This window comes from Amphiura filiformis, chromosome 4, assembly GCF_039555335.1.
Source record: "Amphiura filiformis chromosome 4, Afil_fr2py, whole genome shotgun sequence".
NCBI classification, from domain to species: Eukaryota; Metazoa; Echinodermata; class Ophiuroidea; order Amphilepidida; family Amphiuridae; genus Amphiura; species Amphiura filiformis.
Window position 1 is genome coordinate 33,463,068 of NC_092631.1, and position 26,006 is coordinate 33,489,073.

Consider the following 26,006-nt stretch of genomic DNA (forward strand, 5'->3'; position numbering starts at 1 on the left):
TGTAAACATAAACATTGCATTGGCACAGACAGTCACCACAGCCTCCAGTCATGTCAGACGTCACTGAATATAGCAAATATTAATGAGTGTGCATGTAGATAAATGCACATTTGGTAGAAGCTTAAGGATTAGAACTTCAAAGAAGTTATTGAGGCCTATGAATCCGAATCGTAGAAATCAAAATAAAGATATCAGTAGTAGCTGCCTGTATGTACATTTCTAACACAGACATTAGATCTCTTGCACCGTTGTGCAGGAATGACTTGTAGAATCAAAAGCACAAACTGACACGGGACTACTACTGAAAAATAGCTTTGTGGTATTTTAATAAATATCTAATTAAGGGGTAACAAGTTTACTCCCATGAGTCGCTTTTACAATTCATGAGTCGCTACGACAATTCAAATAAAGTTTGGTAGTAAAGTGCCTGCGTGTACGCCTTTAATACTGACATTAGTAATCTTGCAGTTGCACAGCTAGTGCATGCAGGAAAAACTCATAGAATCATACAACACTGACACAGGACTTCTACCTAAAAAAGAGTTTTGTGGTATTTTGTTATCAATAAACGGGCGCAAAGAGCTTACTCCCGCCCGTTGGTGCACGATAAACGAGTGGATCGAGCTTTCTCCCACCCGTCGGTAAGCAACGTAGGGCCTGCATTCAAGCCGAAGTTTCGTATATACTGACATTCGTATTTATTTTAGGTTTCGACACATGTAGCCTCACGAAGCACACTTTACACAGGTCCTACGTATAGTTTCCCACATAAATTAGTGAACCGTTGTTCACTTTAGAAAAATATTTAACCGTTGCTTGCATCGGCGTCGTTTCGTTAATTCGCTCGTTTGATACTATCGAAAACATCATGTCGAGTCATAAAAGCGGTTCCGAATTAAGAAGCAGAAGATCTTATAAAAGTGATGCATTATCTAAAAGTACAGAATATGCTTTATTGCAAGCTGTAACTCGAAAAGTAGAGCTAGAATGTCGTGCCAAAGCATTGAAGGAAAAACAAGCTCTAGAAAGTGAGGAATTTAATATCCAAGCCAGGGCAAGGGACTTGCAACAACAAAGAGAGTGGTTGGAAATGAAGACTGAAATAAACATAGAGCAAGCCAAAATAGATGTATTGGAGGATTATGAACATAAATCCCAGAGCTTAAGAAGTAGACCAAAATCGGTGCTTGATGACCTCACAGAAGCTCAACCAGATACAAACACATCAGTGAGGCAGTGGTTGAACCACAACACTAGAGAAGGTCAAGAAATTGATGGCAAGTTCCTAGCTAAACATGATACAATTGGTGCTGTAGGTCTAAATCCAGGGGCAAGACCAAAATACACACATGTGGAGTTGGGACCTGCAAAAGAGCAGCCAGCAGTGGGCATGACTACTGATGGTAAAGTACATACTGATTTAGGTCAACAAGTTCAGCCAAGAAGCAGGTTAACAACCAGTCAAGTTATGCAAGTCAACTTTCCACCACCAAGTGAAGTCTTGTTTCCTGCAGCAGCACCTGAGGAATCAGAAAGTACAGGGGACAGAATACCCCACATTATTTGTCAGCCACGAAATATGAAAATATTGATGAACAGTATCGTCCAGTATGGTCAAGAACAGTACAGTGAACAGTATGAACATGACGGGCCTTCATCAGTAAAGTATGGTCATAGAGTAACTTCGTCACCAGAGCCTGATGTGAAGAAAAAACAAGTCATGTTGCCACGGCAACATACAACAGAAGTGAAAGAAGAAGATAAAGATACCAGTATAGAAAATTTGGCACGCAACCAAGACAACTTAACAAGGCTGCTGGTGGAACAACATAAACAAGCGAGTCTACCAAAGCGGACATTACAGACATTTACTGGAGACCCGCTTCAGTATGTTACTTTCATACGAGCCTTCGAATTCATAATCGAAAATAAGAGCAAAAGCAATAGAGACCGTCTGTACTATCTTGAACAGTACACAAGAGGTGAAGCCAACAGTTTGGTGAAAAGTTGTATTCACATGGAGGATGAGGTTGGTTACCTGGAAGCAAAAAGGTGGCTGGAAAGGAAATATGGTAATACGCACACGATTGCAGAGGCCTACTTAGCGAAGATGAGGCAGTGGCCGAATGTGAAAGGTGATAGTTCAGGGCTACAAGATTTGTCATTATTTTTGTTAGAATGCAAAAATACCATGACCAGCCTGGGCTATACTAATGAGTTGCAAAGTACAGCAAACATTAGAATGTTGATGATGAAGTTACCATATAGTATGAGAGACAGATGGAGGAGACAAGTAGATTATGTAGAAGAAGAAAGAAACAAAGTGGTAACATTTGAAGACTTCAGCCACTTCCTAGAAAAACAGGCTAGAATCGCAACTAATGCTGCCTACGGTAGAAGTGTGACGGAGAAGGAAGATAGTACTAAGAAGGAAGAAAGGGTAAAAAACCCAAACTATCAGACTTATAAAGCTAGAAGAAATCTAGCAACAAACACAGAAGCTGTGTCGTCAAGTGTGACATCAAATAGTCCAGGAGCCAGACCAAATGTACTGTCTAATAGTCCAGGAGCCAGGCAAAATGTGCCGTCAAGTAGCCCAGGAGCCGACAAGCCGTGTACATATTGCAAGGGTAAAGAACACACTCTGGAAATGTGTAATAAATTGAAGGAAAAGCCTATAAGTGACCGGTTGCAGTATCTAAGAGAGTTGGGAGTTTGTTTTGGCTGCCTAAAGAAAGCAACACATTACAGTAAAATCTGCAAATACAAGCTTACCTGCAAGACATGTAAAAGCGCCATCCAACAGTGCTACATGTGAAACAGGAAGAGACACAGAAGTCTGGTGAAGTTGCTAATCAGACATGTGGGCTTACAGGCGCCGGAGTTAAATCTAGTGAATCATATCCCACAATAATACCAGTCATAGTCTACTCAAGAGTTTCCAGAATGTCTGTAGAAACATACGCCTATCTCGACAACGGCAGTGATGCTGTATTCTGTTCTGAAAGGCTGCAAAAGGAACTACATGTTAAAGGCAAGAAAACCAAGCTGGGAATTGAAACCATAACAGATGATATCATAGTAGACAGTGAAATCATCCAAGATTTAGAAGTTTCTGACATGAACAGAAATAATATCATCTCTCTTCCAAAGGCATACACACAAGATAAGATCCCTGGTGACTTGGCTGACATCATCAACCAGGATGATATTGATGCAATTCCTTATATGGAAGAAGTTAAGCTAGGAAGATTAAATGATGAATCTCAATGCCATATTGGTCTCCTCATAGGAAATAATGTCCCTAAAGCATTTGAGCCAATACATGTAGTAAATAGCCAAGGTGAAGGACCTTTCGCCTGCCAAACTAGACTCGGATGGACAGTGTATGGTGTCAAAAATAAAGAACACAAAAGGACATCAGTCATCCACAGAATTAAGGCACATGACACTATTGACCAGCAATTAGAGAAACTCTCCAACGCTGAGTTCAATGAGCGAATCATTGATGATAAACCAGAGAGAAGCGTGAGTGAAGGACAATTCCTAAACAGAGTAGAAGCATCAATCAAGTATGTAGATGGGCACTACCAAGTAGGTTTCCCGCTCAAAGATGATGACATGAAATTGCCGAACAATATACATCAAGCCGAACAGCGGGCATGCCATCTGAAGAGGAAGTTAGAAAGGGACTCTGTTTTCAACGACCAATACACTGCATTCATGAATGATATGTTTAAAAATGATTATGCAGAAGAAGTGCCCAAAGATGCATGCAATAGAAAGGATGGCAAGGTGTGGTATGTCCCCACCATGGGGTGTTTCACCCCACCAAGGGCAAGCTGCGAGTTGTATTTGATTGTGCGGCGAAGTACATGGGCCAGTCTTTAAACTCACAATTACTAAAAGGACCCGACTTGACAAGCAACTTGGTAGGTGTGTTGACGAGGTTTAGAGAGCACCCTGTTGGAGTTGTAGCAGATATAAAAGCAATGTACCATCAAGTGCGTGTACCAGAATCAGACAGAGACTTAGTAAGATTTCTATGGTGGCCCTACGGTGACCTGAGTCTGCCTCTGAAGGAATATAGGATGAATGTGCACTTGTTCGGGGCAACTTCGTCACCTTCATGTGCGAATTTCGCACTGAGAAAGACCGCTGATGATGGTAAGGAGAAATACAGCGAAGAAGTATGCAACACGGTGCTGTCCAACTTCTATGTCGATGACTACCTCAAATCTATCGAAAGTGAAAGCAAAGCTATTCAACTCGTCAGTGATCTCACCAATTTGTGTAAGGATGGTGGTTTCAAGTTGACCAAGTGGTTGAGTAACTCAAGAGAAGTGTTGCAGTCAGTTCCTGAAGACGATAGAGCTGAGACTACAAAGACACTAGATTTGAAGAATGAAGAGTTACCATCAGAAAAGGTGCTGGGGTTGCTATGGTCACCAGAAACCGACAGGTTTGGCTTCCATATTAAAGTGAAAGAGAGACCTCCTACCAGAAGAGGCATCCTAGCAACTGTAAGCTCCATCTATGACCCGCTAGGATTTGTTGCTCCAGCAATCCTGCCAGCAAAACAAATATTGCAGACCTTAAGCAAGCTGCAGCTTGGTTGGGATGAGTCTATTCCTAGTGAGCTTCTGACCCGTTGGGAAAGATGGCTTGATGAAGTACCGAAATTGTCAGATTTCACCATCGAAAGATGTTTCAAGCCCAAGGACTTTGAAGAAAGTGAAGTCCAGATGCACCACTTCTGTGATGCAAGTGAGGAGGGGTATGGTTCAGTGAGTTACTTACGATTCGTTAATGAGATGGGTCAAGTGCATCTTACTCTCCTGACAGCCAAGGCAAGAGTTGCTCCCTTGAAGATCATAACTATACCTCGCCTAGAGTTAACTGCAGCTGCAATGGCAGTAAAGGTCAACAACATGTTGCAAAAGGAACTACAGTTGAAGGTCGAAAGCACATACTTCTGGACTGATAGTCAGACCGTGATCAAGTATATTAACAATGACACCGCCCGATTCCACACCTTTGTGGCTAATCGAGTCGCATTGATTAGAGATGGCTCCCAGCCACACCAATGGAAGTATGTAGGAACCAGCTCAAACCCTGCAGACGACTGCTCAAGGGCTTAGCCGTTGATTGCTTCCTCAAGAATAGAAGGTGGACTGATGGTCCAGACTTCTTACACAAAGCAGAAAACCAGTGGCCAAAGACTACCATTGGAAACAGCGCTGAAGAGCTAGCTGATGATCCAGAAGTTAAAAAGAAATTAGTAGTCAACACAGCGTCGACAGAAGAAGCAACAGATACAATGGAGAAACTACTTACACGATTCTCCTCATGGTATCAACTTTGTCGTTGTGTTGCATGGATCCTCAGAGTCAAGAAATATCTCCGTAAGATCTGTCATGATAGAGATGATGATAGAGTTGATAATGGAGATGATGATGGTAGAAAGAATGATGAGAATGAAGAGCATGGCAACATTACAGATTTGCTTAATGTTGCTGATATGCAAGAAGCAGAAAGAGCTGTAATAGTATATGTCCAAACCAAGGCATATCCAGAAGAAATTAAGACACTAAAAGAGCTGCAATTGAGAAGTAATGACAGTCAGCCAGAAGACAACTTGCGACAAGTTAGCAAGATTAAGAAAGCAAGTCCTCTCTACAGACTTAATCCATTTATAGAAGACGGTGTAATCAGAGTAGGTGGTCGACTGGCTAAGTCAGCTCTACCAGAAAAGACAAAATTTCCATCAATCATATCAAAGAAGTCCCACATTGCAAAGTTGATTTTACATGACGTTCATGAAGCAACTGGACATGGGGGCAGAAACCACATGTTGGCTCACCTGCATAAGAAGTACTGGATACCAAATGCTAATGCAGCAGCTAGAAAGGTTATCAACAGTTGCATCACCTGCAGAAAGAGGAATGCAAAAGTACAACAGCAGATGATGAGTGATCTTCCCAAAGACAGAGTCACTCCAGGAGAGCCACCATTTTCAAGAGTCGGAATGGACTATTTCGGTCCACTAGAAGTTAAACAAGGCCGTAGTATAGTCAAGCGATATGGTGTAGTGTTACGTCTGCCTTGCATCCAAAGCCATACACATTGAAATGGCAGCGTCTTTGGATACCGATGCCTGCGTAAATGTCATCTGACGATTCGTGTCCAGAAGAGGCCAAGTGAAACAGATCCGCTCTGACAATGGCACCAATTTGATAGGGGCAGAAAGAGAGTTACGCCGAGAAATTGCAGCTTGGAATCAAGACAGAATCCATGACTACCTTCTGCAAAAAGAGATTGAGTGGACCTTTAATCCACCAGCAGGAAGTCACCATGGAGGCATCTGGGAACGTCAAATACTGAACAATCAGGAAAGTGATGTGCTCTGTTATAAAGGAACAAATACTAACAGATGACTCTCTTCATACATTACTGTGTGAGATAGAAGCCATAGTTAACAGCCGACCACTCACCAATGTTCCTGGAGAAGTATCTGATTTAGAGCCACTTACACCAAATCACCTTCTTCAACTAAAGAGTGACATGATCTTACCACCAGCCACTGCAGGAAAGCTGAGTCAGTATGCCAAGCGTCGGTGGAGGCAAGTCCAGTATCTGGCAGACCTGTTTTGGCGCAGATGGATCAAAGAATACCTTCCTCAGTTACAACAAAGACAAAAGTGGATTCACCCACAGCGAAATGCCAAGGTGGGAGATGTCGTCATGGTTGTAAATGAATCTACACCAGAAACGTCTGGCCGCTAGGAAGGGTGATTGAAACTCTCCCAGCAAGTGATGGACTGGTTCGGCGTGTGCGAGTGAAAACTAGGACAAGCATTCTCACCAGACCCATTGATAAACTGTGTTTGCTGTTGGAATCAGAAGTCCCAGATCAAGATATAGGAGTGAAGAAAGATTCTACTTCAGCTCATCCACCAGTACCAGCACTGGGTAACCCAAGTACCAAGCCTAAAACTACGTCCAGTGCTACCAACAATGAAACTGTATCAGTGTCAGGTACTCCAGAATCAAGACCACGGCGAACATTGAAACCAGTGAAACGCCTGGACTTGTAAAGAACTAAAGAACTAATAGTGTTATAACAACAAGTTACTGAAACCGTTATAACCAAAAGGTATCAGCTAAGCTAAATTGCCACTTAGTCTGGAGGCTAAGCTACGGATCAGCTGATATATAAAATAAGACTAACCATCAGTTTACGTTAAATTGCCATGAAAGGCAAGCTGACACCTTGCTTTCACTTTGGAACAACTGATGCAAACTGTCAAATTCATCATGAGATCTACCAGATGTGATGACGGATGAACCTACCTGTACTACAGATGTGAAGACTGGTGATTCGTCTCTACAGCGGCGTGTCTGCGTTTAGTGTGAAGTTGCCAGATTCGTATACAACTCATCGTCAAGATCAAGAATGAACATGTTTGACACCTACATCACCACATCTGTGAATTTGATTTTGTAAAGAAGAATCCTATGCATGCAATTTGTACCGATGGAACCAGTGTGCATCATTAGCAAGTTTGTTAAAGTTTGGTACACCACAGGCCCATGGAGCGTTAATTTGCAAGATTCTACATCGTATTCTACTGCTTACAATGTGTGCACAATTTGTTGGTTGTGTACAGTGATCTACATGTAATCCATATTTGGGATACACATTTGAAAGTAATGTTCTCTGCGTGTATTTTGGAATCTCGATAATGCTCAAATTTGATTTCTCTTGAAATTGTTGCTCTGCTATTTATCAAAGGGTATGCATGATCGAGGTCTGAAATAATTTCACTCAAGTTTGTAATTGTGTATTCCTATCTACATGTACTTTGCAAGTAAATGCATCCTATCAGCATCTGGTGTTTTTGACTATAACCTGGATTGACTGAATTTGCAAATTTGGGCCATGGCTGCTATGGTTGTGCACAGGCAGTCATATTATATCAAGTTGTGTTTTTCTCATGGCTGCTATGGTTGTGCACAGGCAGTCATATTATATCAAGTTGTATTCTCATTTACAAGGTGTACCAAACAAGATATTCGCATGCAAAGAGTTATGTACTCTTATTGAAAGGACAGCAACAGACTGCATTTCTAGTTTACAAACTAAACATTGTTGTGTTCATGATAATATGTTGTGATCATGTTGCACTTAAATAGTATCTCCCATGTGTTCAGTTGGCTTTCCAATCTCACCAATTTGCCTGTTGTGTGGGCTTTTGTTTGGTTTTGTTTCAAGTAATTTTGGTTGGCATGGGCAGTTATCTCTTGAGTGCAGCATCATCTATCCTGTAAAATGAAGCTAAATAATTCTTTCATGTGAAGTTAAAATCACTTTGAAATGTCCAAAACTCAGTTTATTTTTTCTTTTGGATCAAATCACTTGAAATTTTTGAAATGTTTTTTTGTTTTGAATCATAGCATTGATACAAGTTTTTTATCACACAAGTGAATCAGATAAAGGTTTTTGATTTCATAAACTTTATTCATGTTTCAAAATCAGTCAAGTTTGATGTTTTGAAGTTTAAGGGGTCACAAAGGCACCTCTTGTAAAAGGTTCAGTTTTGTCAGTAAATGGCACACCAAAACTATGTTTTAAGAAGTAATTGTTGCTGGTAGCAGACAATTAGGCGCCGGAATGTTGATGCCATTTACCAAAATCAAAGTTTGTTTAAGTGTTGTGCATCCTTAATCATTGCATTCCTATGGCATGTTTGTTTATGTGATGAGCGCCCTTGAAGTATAAGCTAAACATAGCCTGCAGCCCATCAATCACATGTAATTTGGTGCCGAATTTGGCACTGGAGGCTGTCATCTTGTATTTTGAAGTATTGTAGTGTAGAAGCTCTCGGTAAAGACACAATTAATCTTTACCTAAACCAACATAATTAGTATTTGTGACAAGAACAAGAAGAAGAATAGCAAGTGAAGATAATAAACATCATCAAGATACGTTTCAGCTAAAGTGCATCCTTGGATTTTTGATGATTTGTGTCACTTTTTGTTGTTGGTTCCGAGTCATCGAAGATTGTATTATTTAGTACCAAGCTTCTGCTAACCAGGGGAGCAATCCAAGTTTGCCCCTACAGTGCCTAAAGTCATTATTACATGTTTCTCATTTGCAATTTTGATTTTCTGAGTAATAAACCCATGATTAATAAAATTTCCAGTCGCATTCTTCATTAACTTGTGGAATACATCAAAAGAGATGAATTCCACAAGTTAATGAAGAATGCTGCTGGAAATTTATAATCGTTCACCCAACTGAAACTATAATACTAGCTCATTGCACAGGTAAAACAGACACAAGTGCAGTGTGTATTTAACCAGAGAAGATCTGATGTAACATAGTTGAGCTGTTTTCATTGAGTGTTATCTTGGTTTAATAGCTTCTAATAGGGTTTAAATCCTTCAAAGGTTGTGGTGAGTTCTACTGTAGACATGACTGCATCATGATTATTTTAAAGTCAACAACATTTAACAATATGGTCACCGTGATAGTATGAGAGTATCAGTACCGTGGGTGTCAGTGATCCTGGCCTGACACAGTAGACAAACAAACAAACAAACACGCCACACACATGACACATGCATGCAAGGTAACATTGACTATACACTAATCAAACAATGGTATTGATCCTGTACAACTGGTCGTGGTTTATTTACAATCGATTCATTTAAAATCCCCATAGTAAACATTAATTTTGGCAAGAGTTTTCTCTCTCTGGAGCGAGGATGCATCCACTGGCTCCGCGTAATGAAAAGATCTAACATGATTGGTCAATTTAGCTCCGCGAAGCGAAAAGTAAGCTACGCGTAGCAGCTCCACGTTGTGGCGGTTACGGCCAGCCATATATTGATCATGCGAAAATCGTAAAACATAGAATAGAAACAGTGTGGCAGGCTCTCAAAATCTCAAATTGTATGCTTAGCCTGAGTCGCACGGCCTATCTCGAACAAAATCACCATGCGTAGTTGTTGAAAAACGTGAGGATTCATCGTACTATCACGGCAATTTTTAACACGAAGATATAGGGATGATGACGGTGTGCAAGTCCTGCAAGATAGAGGGTTAAATGCACAAAGTAGAAAAAAGTGACTATATCTCATCAACCAATGATCCTACAGATATGCGACCACCGACTTTTTTGTTCCTTATGACCAGAGGCAAAGTTTGACATATCGCACGACTCTGTGGTATATTTGGCAAAAAAGATAGAGGGTTAACTGCACGAGTGTGATGTTCTTATTACATGAGCTTGGCGATTGAGGGCCGCATATACAAAAGTTAATGGGGGTGTTCCGCTTTGCCCCGTGTCCCGCTTTGCCCCGGTCTCCCTAAATATTCGTCTCAGGCTGAAGTATTTAGGTGCTGTTCACCAAACAATTCGACATTTTTGTAAGACGGGGGGTGTAGGCCCTCTAAATATCCCTAAAATCCTTCAGATACCTTATTTCAGATTAACTTCTTTAAAATAATAAAAACTTTACACATTCAAAGCTTAATATTCTTTTCAAAGTCCAGAATCAAGTCAAACATTTTTTATAATCACTCTTCAAGGCAAACATTTTACAACAACCCCGTATAAAGAATTTATGACCGTCCCTGCCATTTTTTTTCTAATGCATAATTCATTAGCCCGACATGCAGACACATTCAGCATTTTGTATTGTAAGAACTATTAATATTAGAGTACTTGACAGAATGATTTGTCATGGCAATCCGGCTATTATTCCGCCCAATAGTCGTGTTTTAGGTTCCAATTCCAATACATACTGCTTTCGGCAGAAAAACACTATTGATAGTGATACTATGGTTTCACCTTGGTGTAAATCCTTTCATGTGTATAGTTTATTCTGTGCACTAAGCGAAACAATTGTTGCAATATTTATATTGGTATGGTTTCGCTTTGGTGTGAAATGTAGGCCTATATCAGGGTGTTTCAAGAAATTCCTGATTCCAACAGAAAACATATTAACCAAACTTTTTCCTGATTGGTCAGTAAATAGAGAGGACCTACCATTATGAAGAGATCAACTTTTTTTAAAGAAAAATTTAATGAGATGAGAACTACAACAGGTTGAAGTGACACCATTCAGGATGAGCTTATTTTTATATGGTTATAAGCAAATATAATGTTCCAGATAATGCTAGTTAATAAATAAAGAAAAAGCACCTAAAAATTGTACTTTCTGTTAGTATTCCTTTTTGGACTTAAACTTAACATGTTCTAGCAGCCCTATATAAAACCGTGACACTCGAAAGGTCATATCTCTGGAATGAAACGTCCGATTAAAATTATTTAAACGCCAAAATGTTTCTTTCATCAATTCCCAGCCAATAAGTTAGGTCTGAATCAATTTAAAAACTACTTCAATTTTTAGTGGACATGCCTAATATTAGTAAGATTTCTCTTTGGTGTGAATCCTTTCATCTAGTCTTGTTACCTCTATTTGAGAAAGTATTTTCGTAATTTACATTGGTATGGTTTCTCTTTGGTGTTAATCCTTTCACATCTAATCGTGCTACTTGCATCTGAGAAAGTCTTTTCACAATATTGAAGGTTTCACCATGATGTGAATCCTTTCATGACTAGTCTTGTTACATTTGAGAAAGTCTTCACAATATTTACATTGCTAAGGTTTCTGAATCCTTCCATGACTGTTCTTGTTATCTATATTTGAAAAGGTCTTCACAATATTTACATTGGTAAGGTTTCTCTTTGGTGTAAATCCTTTCATGGTTAATCCTGCTACCTATAGTTGAGAAAGTCTTTTCACAATATTTACATTGGTAAGCTTTCTCTTTGGTGTGAATCCTTTGATGGTTAATCTTGTTACCTATAGTTGAGAAAGTCTTTTCACAATATTTACATTGATATGGTTTCTCTTTGGTGTGAATCCTTTCATGTCTAGTCTTTTGACCTGTATTTGCGAAAGTCTTTTCACAATATTTACATTGATAAGGTTTCTCTTTGGTGTGAATCCTTTCATGACAATTCTTGCTGCCTGTAGTTGGGAAAGTTTTTTCACAATATTTACATTGGTAAGGTTTCTCTTTGGAGTGAATCCTTTCATGGTTAATCTTGTTACCTGTATTTGAGAAAGTCTTTTCACAATATTTACATTGGTAAGGTTTCTCTTTGGTGTGAATCCTTTCATGGTTAATCATACTACATGTATTATGAGAACGTCTTTCCACAATATTTACATTGGTAAGGATCGTCTTTTTAGTGAATCCTTTCATGACTATTCTTGTTACCTGTATTTGAGAAAGTCTTCACAATATTTACACTGATAACGTTTCTCTTCGGTGTGAATCCTTTCATGGTTTATCTTGTTACTTGTATCTGAGAAAGTCTTTTCACAATATTTACACTGATAAAGTTTCTCTTCGGTGTGAATCCTTTCATGGTTTATCTTGTTACCTATATTTGAGAAAGTCTTCACAATATTTAACTGGTAAAGTTTCTCTTCGGTGTGAATCCTTTCATGGCTAGTCTTGTGACTTGTATCTGAGAAAGTCTTTTCACAATATTTACATTGGTAAGGTTTCTCTTTGGTGTGAATCCTTTCATGGTTAATCATGCTACATGTATATGAGAAAGTCTTTCCACAATATTTACATTGGTAAGGTTTCTCTCTGGTGTGAATCCTTTCATGGTTAATCTTGTTACCTGTATTTGAGAAAGTCTTTCCACAATATTTACATTGGTAAGGTTTCTCTCTGGTGTGAATCCTTTCATGCCTATTCTTGTTACCTGTTTTTGAGAAAGTCTTTTCACAATATTTACATTAGTAACGTTTCTCTTTGGTGTGAATCCTTTCATGGTTAATCTTGTTACTTGTATCTGAGAAAGTCTTTTCACAATATTTACATTGGTATGGTTTCTCTTTGGTGTGAATCCTTTCATGTTTAGTTTTGTTACTTGCCTGTGAGAAAGTCTTTTCACAATATTTACATTGGTAAGGTTTCTCTTTGGTGTGAATCCTTTCATGTCTAGACTTGTTACGTGTATTTGAGAAAGTCTTTTCACAATATTTACATTGGTAAGGTTTCTCTTTGGTGTGAATCCTTTCGTGGTTAATCTTGTTACCTGTAGTTGTGAAAGTCTTTTCACAATGTTTACATTGGTAACGTTTGTCTTTAGTGTGAATCCTTTCATGGCTATTCTTGCAACCTATAGTTGGGAAAGTCTTTTCACAATATTTACATTGGTAAGGTTTCTCTTTGGTGTGAATCCTTTCGTGGTTATTCTTGTTACCTGTATTTGAGAAAGTCTTTTCACAATATTTACATTGGTAAGGTTTCTCTTTAGTGTGAATCCTTTCATGGCTATTCTTGCAACCTATAGTTGGGAAAGTCTTTTCACAATATTTACATTGGTAAGGTTTCTCTTTGGTGTGAATCCTTTCATGGTTAATCTTGCTACCTGTATTAGAGAAAGTCTTTTCACAATATTTACATTGGTAAGGTTTCTCTTTAGTGTGAATCCTTTCATGGATAATCATGCTACATTTATGTGAGAAAGTCTTTCCACAATATTTACATTGGTAAGGTTTCTCTCTGGTGTGAATCCTTTCATGACTATTCTTGTTACCTGTTTTTGAGAACGTCTTTTCACAATATTTACATTGGTAACGTTTCTCTTTGGTGTGAATCCTTTCATGGTTAATCTTGTTACTTGTATCTGAGAAAGTCTTTTCACAATATTTACATTGGTATGGTTCCTCTTTGGTGTGAATCATTTCATGACTTATCTTGTTACCGTTTTTTGAGAAAGTCTTTTCACAATGTTTGCATTGGTAACGTTTCTCTTTGGTGTGAATCCTTTCATGGTTAATCTTGTTACTTGTATCTGAGAAAGTCTTTTCACAATATTTACATTGGTATGGTTTCTCTTTGGTGTGAATCCTTTCATGTTTAGTCTTGTTACATACCTGTGAGAAAGTCTTTTCACAAAATTTACATTGGTATGGTTTCTCTTTGGTGTGAATCCTTTCATGGTTAATCTTGTTACTTGTATCTGAGAAAGTCTTTTCACAATATTTACATTGGTATGGTTTCTCTTTGGTGTGAATCCTTTCATGTTTTGTCTTGTTACCTGAGTGTGAGAAAGTCTTTTCACAATATTTACATTGGTATGGTTTCTTTTTGGTATGAATCCTTTCGTGAGTAATCTTGTGACCTGCCTGGGAGAAAGTCTTTTCACAATATTCACATTGGTATGGTTTCTCTTTGGTGTGAATCCTTTCATGATTAGTCTTGTTACATGACTCTGAGAAAGTCTTACTACAATATTTACATTGGTATGGTTTTTCTTTGGTGTGAATCCTTTCATGTCTAGACTTGTTACCAATCTGTGAGAAAGTCTTTTCACAATATTCACATTGGTAAGATTTCTCTTTGGTGTGAATCATTTCATGTGTATTCTGTGCACTTGGACAAGAGAACCTATCATCGCAATATTTACATTGGTACAGTTTCAGTTTGGCATGAATCTTTTCAGGTATATTCTGTTTACAGCTGAACCTGTGTAATTTTGCTCCATGTCTCATCACATGGTTCACATAATATGTGAAATCACTGTAGAAGCGTCTGCAGTAGATACATCTGTATGGTTGAAAACTGTTTGCATAATTTGACTTAAGTTGCACTTGATAAGTCCTGCCCCATAAATGCTGAAATTTGTGTCTAGTCTTCATGGCTCTAAAATGAGAAAGAAAACATATTAATCGGTTAAAAAGAAGTGTTTTAGAAGTAATTGCATGGATTAAGCTAGATGAAGCTACTCAAAGGGACATACACATTTTTGGAATTTATGGTACCGTAACCCTACTTAAAAATTAAATTTGAGGATATTTCATCTTGGAATGTCACCATGGATCATAATACATCATTACTTGCCTTCAGATGGCCTGCTGCGACTGTAATCACATTTTATACATTTTACTGGCGTTGAAGGTTATAATGTTGACCTTTTAACAACACAGTAATCACACAAAATGGCAGAAACCTAATACACTCATAGAAGTGAATAGTGTACAGTAAAAAAGTGAAGAATTATCTGATCCACAAATTTTATAAAATTATTTTCATTTATGATATCGTTAACCCCTATCCCCCTCATGAAATCTGAGACTTTGAATGTGTCTTTAACACCAATATATATGATTATTTGTAAATTATGCATTGAGCAAATTGCATGGTCCCAAGACCTTTTATCTTTGGCATGGTAAATGACAAGAGGCAGAAAAATCCTTGTAAAAATGGATGCGGGATCAATTGTGCAGTTTTATTTTTTTGTTGTTTACGGAACAGCAAATGAGATTTCTTCTTGTTGCCAGAAAGTTTAACATATTTTTTCACAGCCATGACATCCAGGGTTCCTACGTACACCGAGTTTGGGGTCTTTTAGCACAGTAAAATCATGAGGGACTCCATATTTTTAAAATGTTGAAAATTATGGGTTAATTAATATTCCACCTGCATCCCATAATTTGAGACTAAAACATGATAAGTGTGTCAGAATTTGTGTCCAATGACTTGGACTTGACGAAAATGACTTGTTACCAATGCAAGTCTGAGTTTACTTTCCTGTAAAATGAAACTTTGTGGAAGTACATAGAATTTATGAATATTAGTACAATAAACCATGAATTATCATTTAGATTAGGCCTATTCCATTTCCTTCAAAAACTACCAGTGTTATAATTATCCAAGATGGCAACATCTTAACCAGACTTGTTGGATGATGTCATCCTTCTAGATGACAAAGGTGATCTTAAAAGCGGTCAATCTTCATCTTCTTCTCCTCGTGCATGTCGACCTAGACCTTGAGCTCAACGGTGTAACATTTGACACATGAAAAACTTCAATCTGGTGTGATACCAATCTAATCGCATCCGCCAAATAATGATCAACCAGGACAAGACCAATCTCGACTACAATCTTTGTCTTCATCAACAGCAGAAATGGATGCCAGCTACACCCAGTCTTCTAGCTACTTCTTACAGGTTCCACACCATTCCCTCATGTTCTGCATGAGGATTGAAACTTTACCACCAATATGTATGAAAAGAAACTGCACAAGAAAGTTATAAACACCTTCCAAACATCATAGTGTATGAAATAAAAGATCCATATTGATCGAAAGAAAGATCCTCAGTCTAAATGACGTATGGCAGAACTGCTTTTCGTCCGTTTTGTCAATAAGACAAAGCATCCTTCTACTCATGCAAGAAGTCCCCGACAAGCCTGGGGAGAAGGCAACGGACAGAACCTGTAAACTTAAACTGTACCATCTTTGAGAAATTTTTCTCTTTGTCTCTTTTCAGAGTCACCTATACTTCTAAAAGAGAATATGAAGCTGTTTTATATGCTGTTTGCAATCACCCCAATATTTTGCCAGGGGGATGGTCCAATACAAGCCGAGAATAAATGCACAATCGGGTGTTTCTCTATTCAAATCTTGCAATATCTGAACGCGTACGTTTTCAAGATTTTGTACGCATTGGACTTTGGGACTATGGATTTGAAGGAGTCAGAAAAGTGCCTGAACGCGTAAATACGCGTGTTTTGTGCGTTAAAGCAAACCCTGGTCTGCACTACACTACCAATCTCTTTACATTACTTGGTTAATTTACGTTTATTCTATTAACACTTTTTCATGATAAAAAAAGAATTAATTATTTACCATAGGCCCTACTCTTCTTCTGAATATTCCCCACTTTTATCAGCTAGATGACGTACCACACTATAGCTCTGACTTTTCCACAATACTTTTGCTTTACACTCTATTATCTCAACTTGGAGCCACTTCAATGCATATTTTCATCATATTCAATTTATCCTATTCCTAATCCTGGTTCAAATCCCCATTTATAAAAAAATGTAGACTTTCCAATATAAAAGTGGTAGTAAAACAATCTATAATAAATTACCGAGTTGCAAAACTTTTTGTGATAAAAACTCGAACGGTGGTGATGCAACTGCAAATTTCACTTTTGCAAACCTAATCATTCACCGAGTTACGCTGCATATTCACCTCATTTTTTTTTCAATCTTAGTGATTAAAGTCTAAAAATGAGCAAAAATACCTTTAAAAATATCCAGGGACCTCAAAATAGTGAGCATCAGTTACTATGTCCGCCTAACAATTACTTCGCGTCAAACAAAAAAATCCTGCGTCTTAGCGTATCAACACACCGCGTCAAACAAGTAAAAGCGCGTATCAACACGCTGCCTCTAACATGTCTAAATAATAAATACGGGAAAATCAAAATGAGTGAGAAGAGTGCATGGGTGCCATGGGTTGGCAATATTATTTAATAATCCGCGATGCATGGGTGACCATCAAACATTGCGAACATGACAAAAATACAAATTAATAGCCGTTATAAATATTTTGAGCATAGGACCTACCGTATTCATTCCAATAAGCGCCCAGGGCACTTAACAAAGTCATTTTGGATGGGCGCTTATTTTTTAGCTTGGTTACCTAATTTTTTAAATAATAATTAAGGGACGTTTATTACAGACAAATTTTTGTATTATTATAAAAGGGTCTAAGACGTTCTAGTAGCTTTTTCTGATGCAGAAAATGTATTGCAAGTTTATGCAGGACTTGTAGTCCTGCAGCTATTTCACTGTATCAACATCTATCTGTCACTTCAACATTAATGATACCCTTTAGCAAAATGAAAATACCCTTAGTGGGCGCTTATTGGAATGAATACGGTACTTATACTGACTTAAAAATTGTACATGATTTTATGTTTCACATTCACAAATTTTTAGCAGTTAAGAAGTACTATTAAAGGGGGTAACCCTATCGGTTTAGGATATGGATTCTCTTCAACTTACATACAATGTCAAATATTGTCCCCTTTATCAATCTATGTGAGAAAACGGGAACAATTTCAGCATAAATGTGAATAATTAGCATATTAGCAAGCCAATACACTGGTAATGCTGCGTGAATTGCATTCTGGTCAGGCATCCCGAAACAACGGATGAGCGCATGTCCCGGTGGAAACAGGAAGTGATCGCCTTGGCACTGAAAACCGGCTCGACCCTGTACACTTTTATACCCTCTATTCATACTGATTAATCTTAAAAAAACATTACATATCACTGCGCTCATTATCATTCTTGACAAGACAGCCCATGCTGTATTTACTTCGCTTAATTATTTCTTTATTTTTAGCTATGATGCACATTTTCACATATTTATGATTTTTCTTTGTTTTATTTTTTAACTAATTTTTTTTAATGGGGGAGGTGCTCTCATATTTTTTTCATATTCCTCGTATCATGCTTGACAATATAGGTCATGTTTCCTTATTTATTTACGCCTCTTATGTATTTCTTTATTTTTGTTTTTGTTTTATATCATTATAGCGCCATCTATAGTTTGACATTAGGGGCCTATTTGATGTATTTTTGATGACCAATTGGTACTGGGGTGAAGTCTTCCGAATCTATTCGATTTCATTCTATCACTACCCAAAACTCCCGTGTCGTGTAAAATGCGAACAACTGGTAGCCTGTAAAACCGCTGTGTTTCATGATTTCTCCGAAATACATCGACTTGGGCGTCAAATTTCAGGATAGTAATGAGAAAAATAGTATCTATTATGTGATACCAAAACCTCATCAACAATGAAAAAAATCGGGGATGATGCTGTCGATCGGGTTACGGACCTTTAAAACCCATGATACTTTGGACAGATAGCGGCATAGCGGATAAGAAGGAGAAGAGGGATATGAGCTAAAGGAGTAACAGCGGAAAGAACTTGAGGATAGGGGACAACATGGGGGGACAACAAAGAAGAAGTTGATTAAAATGAATTAAATGAAATGACTTATCAATTAGGGAGTTGGTAAAATTGTTCGCAATAAAAACTCGGAGGGTGATGATGCATTTGTAAAATTGCATTTATTTACGAACCGCGAAAGACGTTAATGTGATTAGTTTGTGATTATAAGTAGTCATAGGCTGTATAAGGGTGTAGTTGCAAACAGCTTAGGGTACCAGCTTATTTGATGCAGCTTGTTGGTCTGAGTAATTTGACACCAATTTTATTGAAATCGGCCAAAAATTGAGACAGTGCCGGCCAAATAACGACACACAAGGGGCGGTTGACCTTTATTTTCTAGTTTTAAGGAATTTTATCACATTAAGGATTATGTAATGCATTTTTGGTATTTACTTACATAGTTTTAGGTCCAGGAAGGTCATTTATGCACTTTGTGTCAAATGAAACTTTTACGTGTCCTTAAAATTAACGGTTTTAGCAAAATTAGGCTGTGAGGGCGCTTTACCTTTAGTGACCCCTTTCGCAGCCATTTTTTATTTTTAAGTTAATCATACTAGAGATAATCATTAATCATCCATATTCTAAAATTTTTAGTCATTTGTCACATTTGGTGTGACCGTGGCACTAATTTTTAATACAGGGGTAACCTGCCCATAGCAATATACAGGGGTCAACGAACTTTGTATCACATGTAAGTCAATGGAAGCGTCTCTACACATTTTCAAATGGTTACCACGCACAAGTGAAATAAGGTTGAGAGTTCAAATTTGGACAGATGCTGTTATTTATCAGTAACTTTGATTTGATAATAAAAATTATAAAATTTTAGTAGGGGGATACGTGCTTGGCTATTATGTTGAACAGCGCCTCACATCCTAAATTAGCTCTTAAACTTGCATCAAAACATACGATTTGTGTAAAATTGCATAAATATATCCAGGGGACCCAAAATCATGTAAATAGTCATTAGAATCCAACAAACAGCAAAGAAAATGCCCATAATTGTCAAAATAGTGAAAAACAGGGGGGTCCCAAGAAATCCCCCCTTGTGCGTGAGTTTTTGGCCCGCACTGTCTCATTTTTCAACTGATTTTTTTTTAAAAAGGTGTCAAAATGCTCAGAAGGATTAGCTGCTTCAATTCAGCTAGTACCCTTTAGAAGCTTTTTCCAACATCACCCCTTTTTTTGGGCTGTACAGCCTATCACTATTATAAGTTATAACAAATTATCAGGTTTCATTGCTTCACCAAGAGGTATTTGTTTTATATGACATGTTTTGTGATTTCCCCCTGGGATTTGTCCAAGGTCAGTGTCCGAGGGTGCATGTTCATGGAACAACGAAACTCAGCAAACGTCAAATTGGATGAAGCGATCCATCGTCATGCGAGTGACATCATGTCGACCGAGAGATAAGACAACCCAGTGGGCACATCTGACGTTGAAATCGTGTTGAAGTTTCGACGTCAAAATCAAATTCAACGTTGAAATCACGTTGTATTTGCAAATGGACAACCTGATGGACTTCAACCTGATTTCAACCTGATTTCAACCTGATTTCAACCTAGAGGTTAGTTGAAATCAGGTTGAAATTTCAATGTTGTATCAAAGTCGAAATTTCAACCTGATTTCAACTAACCTCTAGCTTGAAATCAGGTTGAAATCAGGTTAGGTTGAAACTTGACGTTGTATCAACGTTGATTCAACGTCGAAATCTAACCTGTGCCCACTGGGAAGGGGCTATGGGTCGCCTGTTAACCTCGTTCCCTGTATTTTCTTGAATCTTTTCAACCTAACCCAAACCCTAACCCTAACCCTGGACCTAACCCTACCCCCAATTAGATGTCGATTGACAGGATAGCGGTCTAGTACAAGGAACTTATACGATGTCCTCATTCACAAACTGATACTATCTGGCCATCGTATAAGCCTGTTCCGTACGGAAAATGGTTAAAGGAATATTACACAGTCAAGAATAGGCTCCGTCACCCGCTGGTTGGGATCCCTCACAGTCTCCCAAAACATCAAAACATCAAAAGCGTTGCACATATACATGTACTTACTTAAGACTGTCCTTTTTCACATAACGCAAACAAAAGAGGGCCAACTTGCCTAGAAATGGTCAAATTTTGGCCAAAAATATCTCTGTGTAATCCTATGCAAGTCCCACATCACATCGATATTGGCGATCATGTTTTTTTACTGAGTTTAATAGGCACCAGCATCATGCATGTGACATGACACAGCTAAAATAATCGGGGATCATTAAAACGCCAACCATTTCAAAATACGCAATGACAGTAAACTTATTGGCGAGCGGTCTGAATTTTGAGCCATACAAGTTTACGTGGTGAACTAATAGCCATCAGTCAACGGATTACTGCTTACTGTGTAACAATAATTAGGTATGCCAGGTGAATTCAAATTTGCCATCAAACTGCATCATTTTATATATCAAATTAAAGCCCTTGAGTAAAGAAAGACAATAACTGAAAACCTTTTTGTCATAGCACTTTCTGTAGCAAAGTTACATCTTGTCAAAGATTGACTTTCATCAAAAAGATTCTGCTGGCAAAATTAACCAAAACAACATTTCGGGGTGTTTCTAGATCTTAGTCTCATTATGATAGCACTAGCAGCTTTTTTTAATGGAACTGCTATCAAAATCCCTCTAAAATTCCATGTGCGATCAGGGCCGTTCCTACCATTAGGCCAGGTAAGATGGTCGCAAAGGGAGGAAAAAAAAAAAGGAAGAAAAAAAAAGGTGAAAAAAGACAAAAACCTGAATAAAGAAAGAAAAGGGACGAAAAAATGAGGGTGGATAAAAATAAAAAATGGGAGGAAAAAATAAAAAGGGGGCGAAAAGAGAAACAGAAAACAGGGCGAAAAAAAACCAGTGGCGTACTAGCGATGGGGGAGGTGGGGGCACATGCTCCTTGGCGCCACCCTTAGGGGGCACCGAATTTACCAATTCAGGATCGATTCTCGCCCCTCCAAGTGATGAAAGTCCAGAAACACAAAATCATTTGAAATTTCAATTTTAGACCGATATTCAATTTCATTATAACCAAAATTAATTAGTGGTAAGCCCTATTTGTGCACATTTTTTGCAGCTCCGCGCTAATTCTTTCAAGACTTGGGGGAGGTGTCATTATGTATCCTAGCCCTGGGAGTTTTCAATGGAGTACCCCCCCCCCCAACACTTTTTTTGGTATGCTTTGGTGGGGCGGCAGGAAGAGGCTTTGCCTAGGGCGGCAAAATCCCTAGGAACGCGAACGGCCCTGTGTGCGATTGTCTCATCACCATAAAAAATCATATATTTGGGTCCACTGAAGTATAGAAAACATATTTATGTAGCTTAGCTTTCCTTGATCTACCTGTTCTTTTAAATTTCTATGTAAAATATGTATTGTGTTCTAGGCGAATTTGGTTGATTAACAAATGTGTTAATTAAGGTTTGCCTGGCATGCCTACAATAAATAATTTAATACCTGGTGTCCCGTAGCCGCTTAGTGAGTGAGATAAGCTTACCTGATGCTGTTAAGCTGTTAATATTGGGCATTCAATTTTGAATTGGATGCGGCTATGCACTCATACAAGTACAACTTCACGGTGTGCTGTGACTAATTGTGAGCCATAAAATCACGATACATATATGAATTAATATTTACAACATTTTCGAGAACAAAACAACCTGACAGTGCAGTGGTGCAGCGCATGCATGCGGAGCGCAAAAATAGTAATTCTTAATTGGCATACGAGCTGTCTGTTAGGCTGAAAATTATGGGCGCATGCCACCAAATAATTAGTACGGTTGCACGACTTCAGCTTTTTCCTAGGTGGGGCCCGGGGCCGGGGGTCTGAACACAGTGAACAGGCTTGTCGTTGAAAAGATTCACATAAAACTAAGGGTCTTGTTTAATGTTACGGAATGTATGATTTTCATCAATACCTCGATCCTCCTTCTTTATTGCATATTTATGAAGTAGGTCTATTAGGCCTGCGGTATGTCCCTGACTGACCTCATGGACTCAAATGATATCTACAAAGTGCTTTTTTTTTTATAAATCAGGGATGTAAATGATGAGTAGGGCCTACCGATACAATTTAGATTGCCTAGTTGAAATGGATCGGACAAACAAAGGTAAAATATCATAATCACAAAAGTGAAGCTTATGAAAAAATCTGGTGGTATAGGCCTATAATAGCCTATAGGTAACGAGAAATTTTTTTTTTCAACATTACTGTAGTTTGGCTTAATTAGGTCTCAGTGAAATAATGTCGCTAGTTTAGGGGGTACTACACCCCTATGGTAAATTTGTGACTATTTTTGCATTTTTCTCAAAAAATAACACACTGGTAACAAAAGTTATCATATTATTGGGGCAAGGAATCCAATTACTACACTGGAATTTCAGTGACTCAAGACAAGCGGTTCAGTATATATGATAGCAAATGAGTACATTCTAGCGGTACCTCTTTTCTTATAAATAACGAACCACATGTCTTGGGTCACTGAAATTCCAGTGTAATATTTAAATTGGACTCCTTGCCCGTATAATATACATAACTTTTGTTACCACTGTGTTATTAGTTTTTGCGAAACATGCAAAAATAGACACAAGTTTATCGAGGGGTGTAGTACCCCCTTAAAATTACAAATAGGCCCTAGCTCAACATTGAAAACTGAGCATAGGCTATTACAATTCGATTTTTGATAGGTGTCATAACCAAGACCCAACAAGGATGACAACTATGCCCCCACCGCGCCAAAACCCTATCCTCTGATAGTGAACGCCTGGAACAGGAAATGGACCATGTCAAGAAATCGCTTGCCATCTGCGGTTACACCAAGTGGGCGTGGAGTTCTCCTTCCAGCAAGCGTCATGAGCCTAAACTCAAACAACGGACAGACCGCCCCAAGGGGCACATCACTCTCCCCGGTACGTACGCGGTGTCACTGAGTCCATCAACAGGAAGATACGCAAGGGTTCATGTGAAACCAACAAACACCATGGTTGTGTCGCCTAAAGACAAACCAAAAACTCTGGATCGCACTGGGACAATATATAATATCAAGTGCCAGGATTGCCCATCACAGTATGTCGGTGAAACTGAGCGTCCACTGTCCAAACGTGTTTCTGAGCACAAACGCGAAGCGTCACCTGTTGGTGCACACATGAGAGCCGCCAAACACACCTTTGATCCTCAAGAAGTGCAAATCTTAGACTCGGACCCCCGATGGTATCAGAGAGGAGTGCAAGAGGCTATTTATATCGCCGCCACTAATCCAGATCTCAACAAAGACTTGGGACGGCACCCCCTCCCCCCGCCTACAAGAAGCTGATCGGGTCTAGTGATTTGGGATCAAGACCCAGGTCACGTGATCCGATTCGCGCTACCACGTCTAGTACCAGCAATCCAGGGGCGGATCCAGGATTTCGAGAAAGGGGGGCACACATGAAAATTGAAACATGTATAAGAAATGGCCGCGAAGCGGCCATCCCGGAGCGCTTGCGCGACGCAGGGGGTGTCTGAGGGGATGTGGCCCCCTCAGAAGTGAGAAACTTTTGGAAAATGAAGACCCAATTGAAACCATTTGGTGGAACATTTTGTCACTATTATTGTGTAAAATTTTAGTTTGAAAAAGCCTAAAATTTGCAAAAAGACGGCCCAATTGAAGCCATTTGTGGATAAGTTTTGACCTCTTTTGTATAAATTATTGCTTTATATGTACCCATAACGTTGCGCGCCGCTGTCTGAGGGGGATGCCCCCTCAGTAATGAGACACTTTTGCAGAATAAAGACCTAATTGAAGCCATTTGGTGGACCATTTTGGCACTATTATGGTGTAAAATGTGAGTTTGAAAAAAGCCAAAAATATAAAATTTGTGAAATGACAGGCCAATTGAAGCCACCTTTTTTCACTGTTATTGTATAAATTCAGAGTGATGGGTGTGAAATACAGAAGCGAAAACGGGCAGTTGTTTATAGAGGCAGGGGTTGTCTGATGTGGCGAAATTTAGGAAATTTTACAAAATGAAGGTCAATTGAAGCCATTTCAGTGCATTTGGTGCATTAGTTTTACACTATACGAGAGTATAATCATTGCTTTTTTTTTTTTTTTTTGTTTCGAACTCAATTTGCAAAATGTTACACTGACACTTTATAGGCCTAAGACTCGGAAATTTTTACTAGGATATTTGCGCGCGAAAAATGTAAATGTTACGACTATTTTAGCCCAAATTGAAGCTAAATCTTGCTATATAACATGTATAACAGGCCAGTGCGCGCGAAGCTAAAATTTTACAATTTTGTAGGCTATTTTGGCCTAAAACATGGTGTTTTTCGGCTAAATGGAAGATGGACACTGCACAGGGCAATTTCGGGGGCCCTATGGTAAATCCGGCCCTGTCCTTTTCTCTTCTCTTTTCTCTTTCTCGTTCTCTTTCTCTTTCCTTCCTTCCTTCCCTTCCTTCCCTTCTCTTAGTCTCTTTTCCACTTTTTTTTTTTTTGGGGGGGAAGGAAGAACACTCCTTGAATCCGCATCTGGAGAGTGCCAACCCGGTGTATGATACTCACTACAGATTTATTAGGCTATAGGCCTATAGGCCCAAAGATTTTCTTTCTTTCTTTCTTTTTACGTTGTTCCGTTTTCTTTTTCTTGCTTTTGTTTTCATTTTCCCTTTCTTTTCCTCTTTTCTTTCCCTCCTTCCCTTCTCTTTCTTTCCTTTTTTTTAAATTTATTTTTTGGATCCGCCAAAAGGGGTGCCCCCTCTAAATCATGCAGCAATCCATCAGAGTGCTGAAGAAGTGAGCTTGGATAAGTCACGAAAATTACACGTAAGTGTAAAATCAATTTGCTTGTGTGAATCAGTTAAGTTAAAAATTTTTTCTTTTTCTTTAATTTCTATGAAATTAACATTTGAAATTAATTTCTGCATGTATACGACACAAAAAGGAGAACAATATGACAATACATCCATCTATTACTGCTTTGTACTAATTATGAACCGGAATAGAGTTTTTAATGTATATAACCTACGGGTACGTTACACTCTTTTATGGGATAGAGACTATAGAGAGACAAAATACCGATTTGGACTTTCGTCAGTTTGGCTGGACGTTCTGCTACCCACCCCCCCCTTCCC

At 38.6% G+C, this 26,006-nt stretch overlaps 2 protein-coding genes across 2 annotated transcripts; one reads left to right on the forward strand and one right to left on the reverse strand.

Annotated features, from left to right (window-relative positions):
* The first annotated feature begins 3,992 nt into the window (after nucleotides 1-3,992).
* Nucleotides 3,993-5,141, forward strand: LOC140150138 (uncharacterized). The gene has a single exon (XM_072172143.1). The coding sequence runs from the start codon at nucleotides 3,993-3,995 to the stop codon at nucleotides 5,139-5,141; it is 1,149 nt and encodes a 382-aa protein (XP_072028244.1).
* A 4,243-nt stretch (nucleotides 5,142-9,384) lies between these two features.
* Nucleotides 9,385-22,558, reverse strand: LOC140150823 (uncharacterized). Its single transcript, XM_072172962.1, has 2 exons — nucleotides 22,387-22,558; nucleotides 9,385-14,746 (listed from the first exon to the last, which is right to left on the reverse strand). The coding sequence occupies exon 2, from the start codon at nucleotides 14,740-14,742 to the stop codon at nucleotides 12,832-12,834; it is 1,911 nt and encodes a 636-aa protein (XP_072029063.1). The 5' UTR covers nucleotides 14,743-14,746; nucleotides 22,387-22,558; the 3' UTR covers nucleotides 9,385-12,831.
* Between the last annotated feature and the right edge of the window lie 3,448 nt (nucleotides 22,559-26,006).

Excerpts from the sequence above, each read along its gene's own strand:
- LOC140150138 (XM_072172143.1), top strand. The coding sequence starts at position 3,993 with ATGTACCATCAAGTGCGTGTACCAGAATCAGACAGAGACTTAGTAAGA.
- LOC140150823 (XM_072172962.1), bottom strand. The coding sequence starts at position 14,742 with ATGAAGACTAGACACAAATTTCAGCATTTATGGGGCAGGACTTATCAA.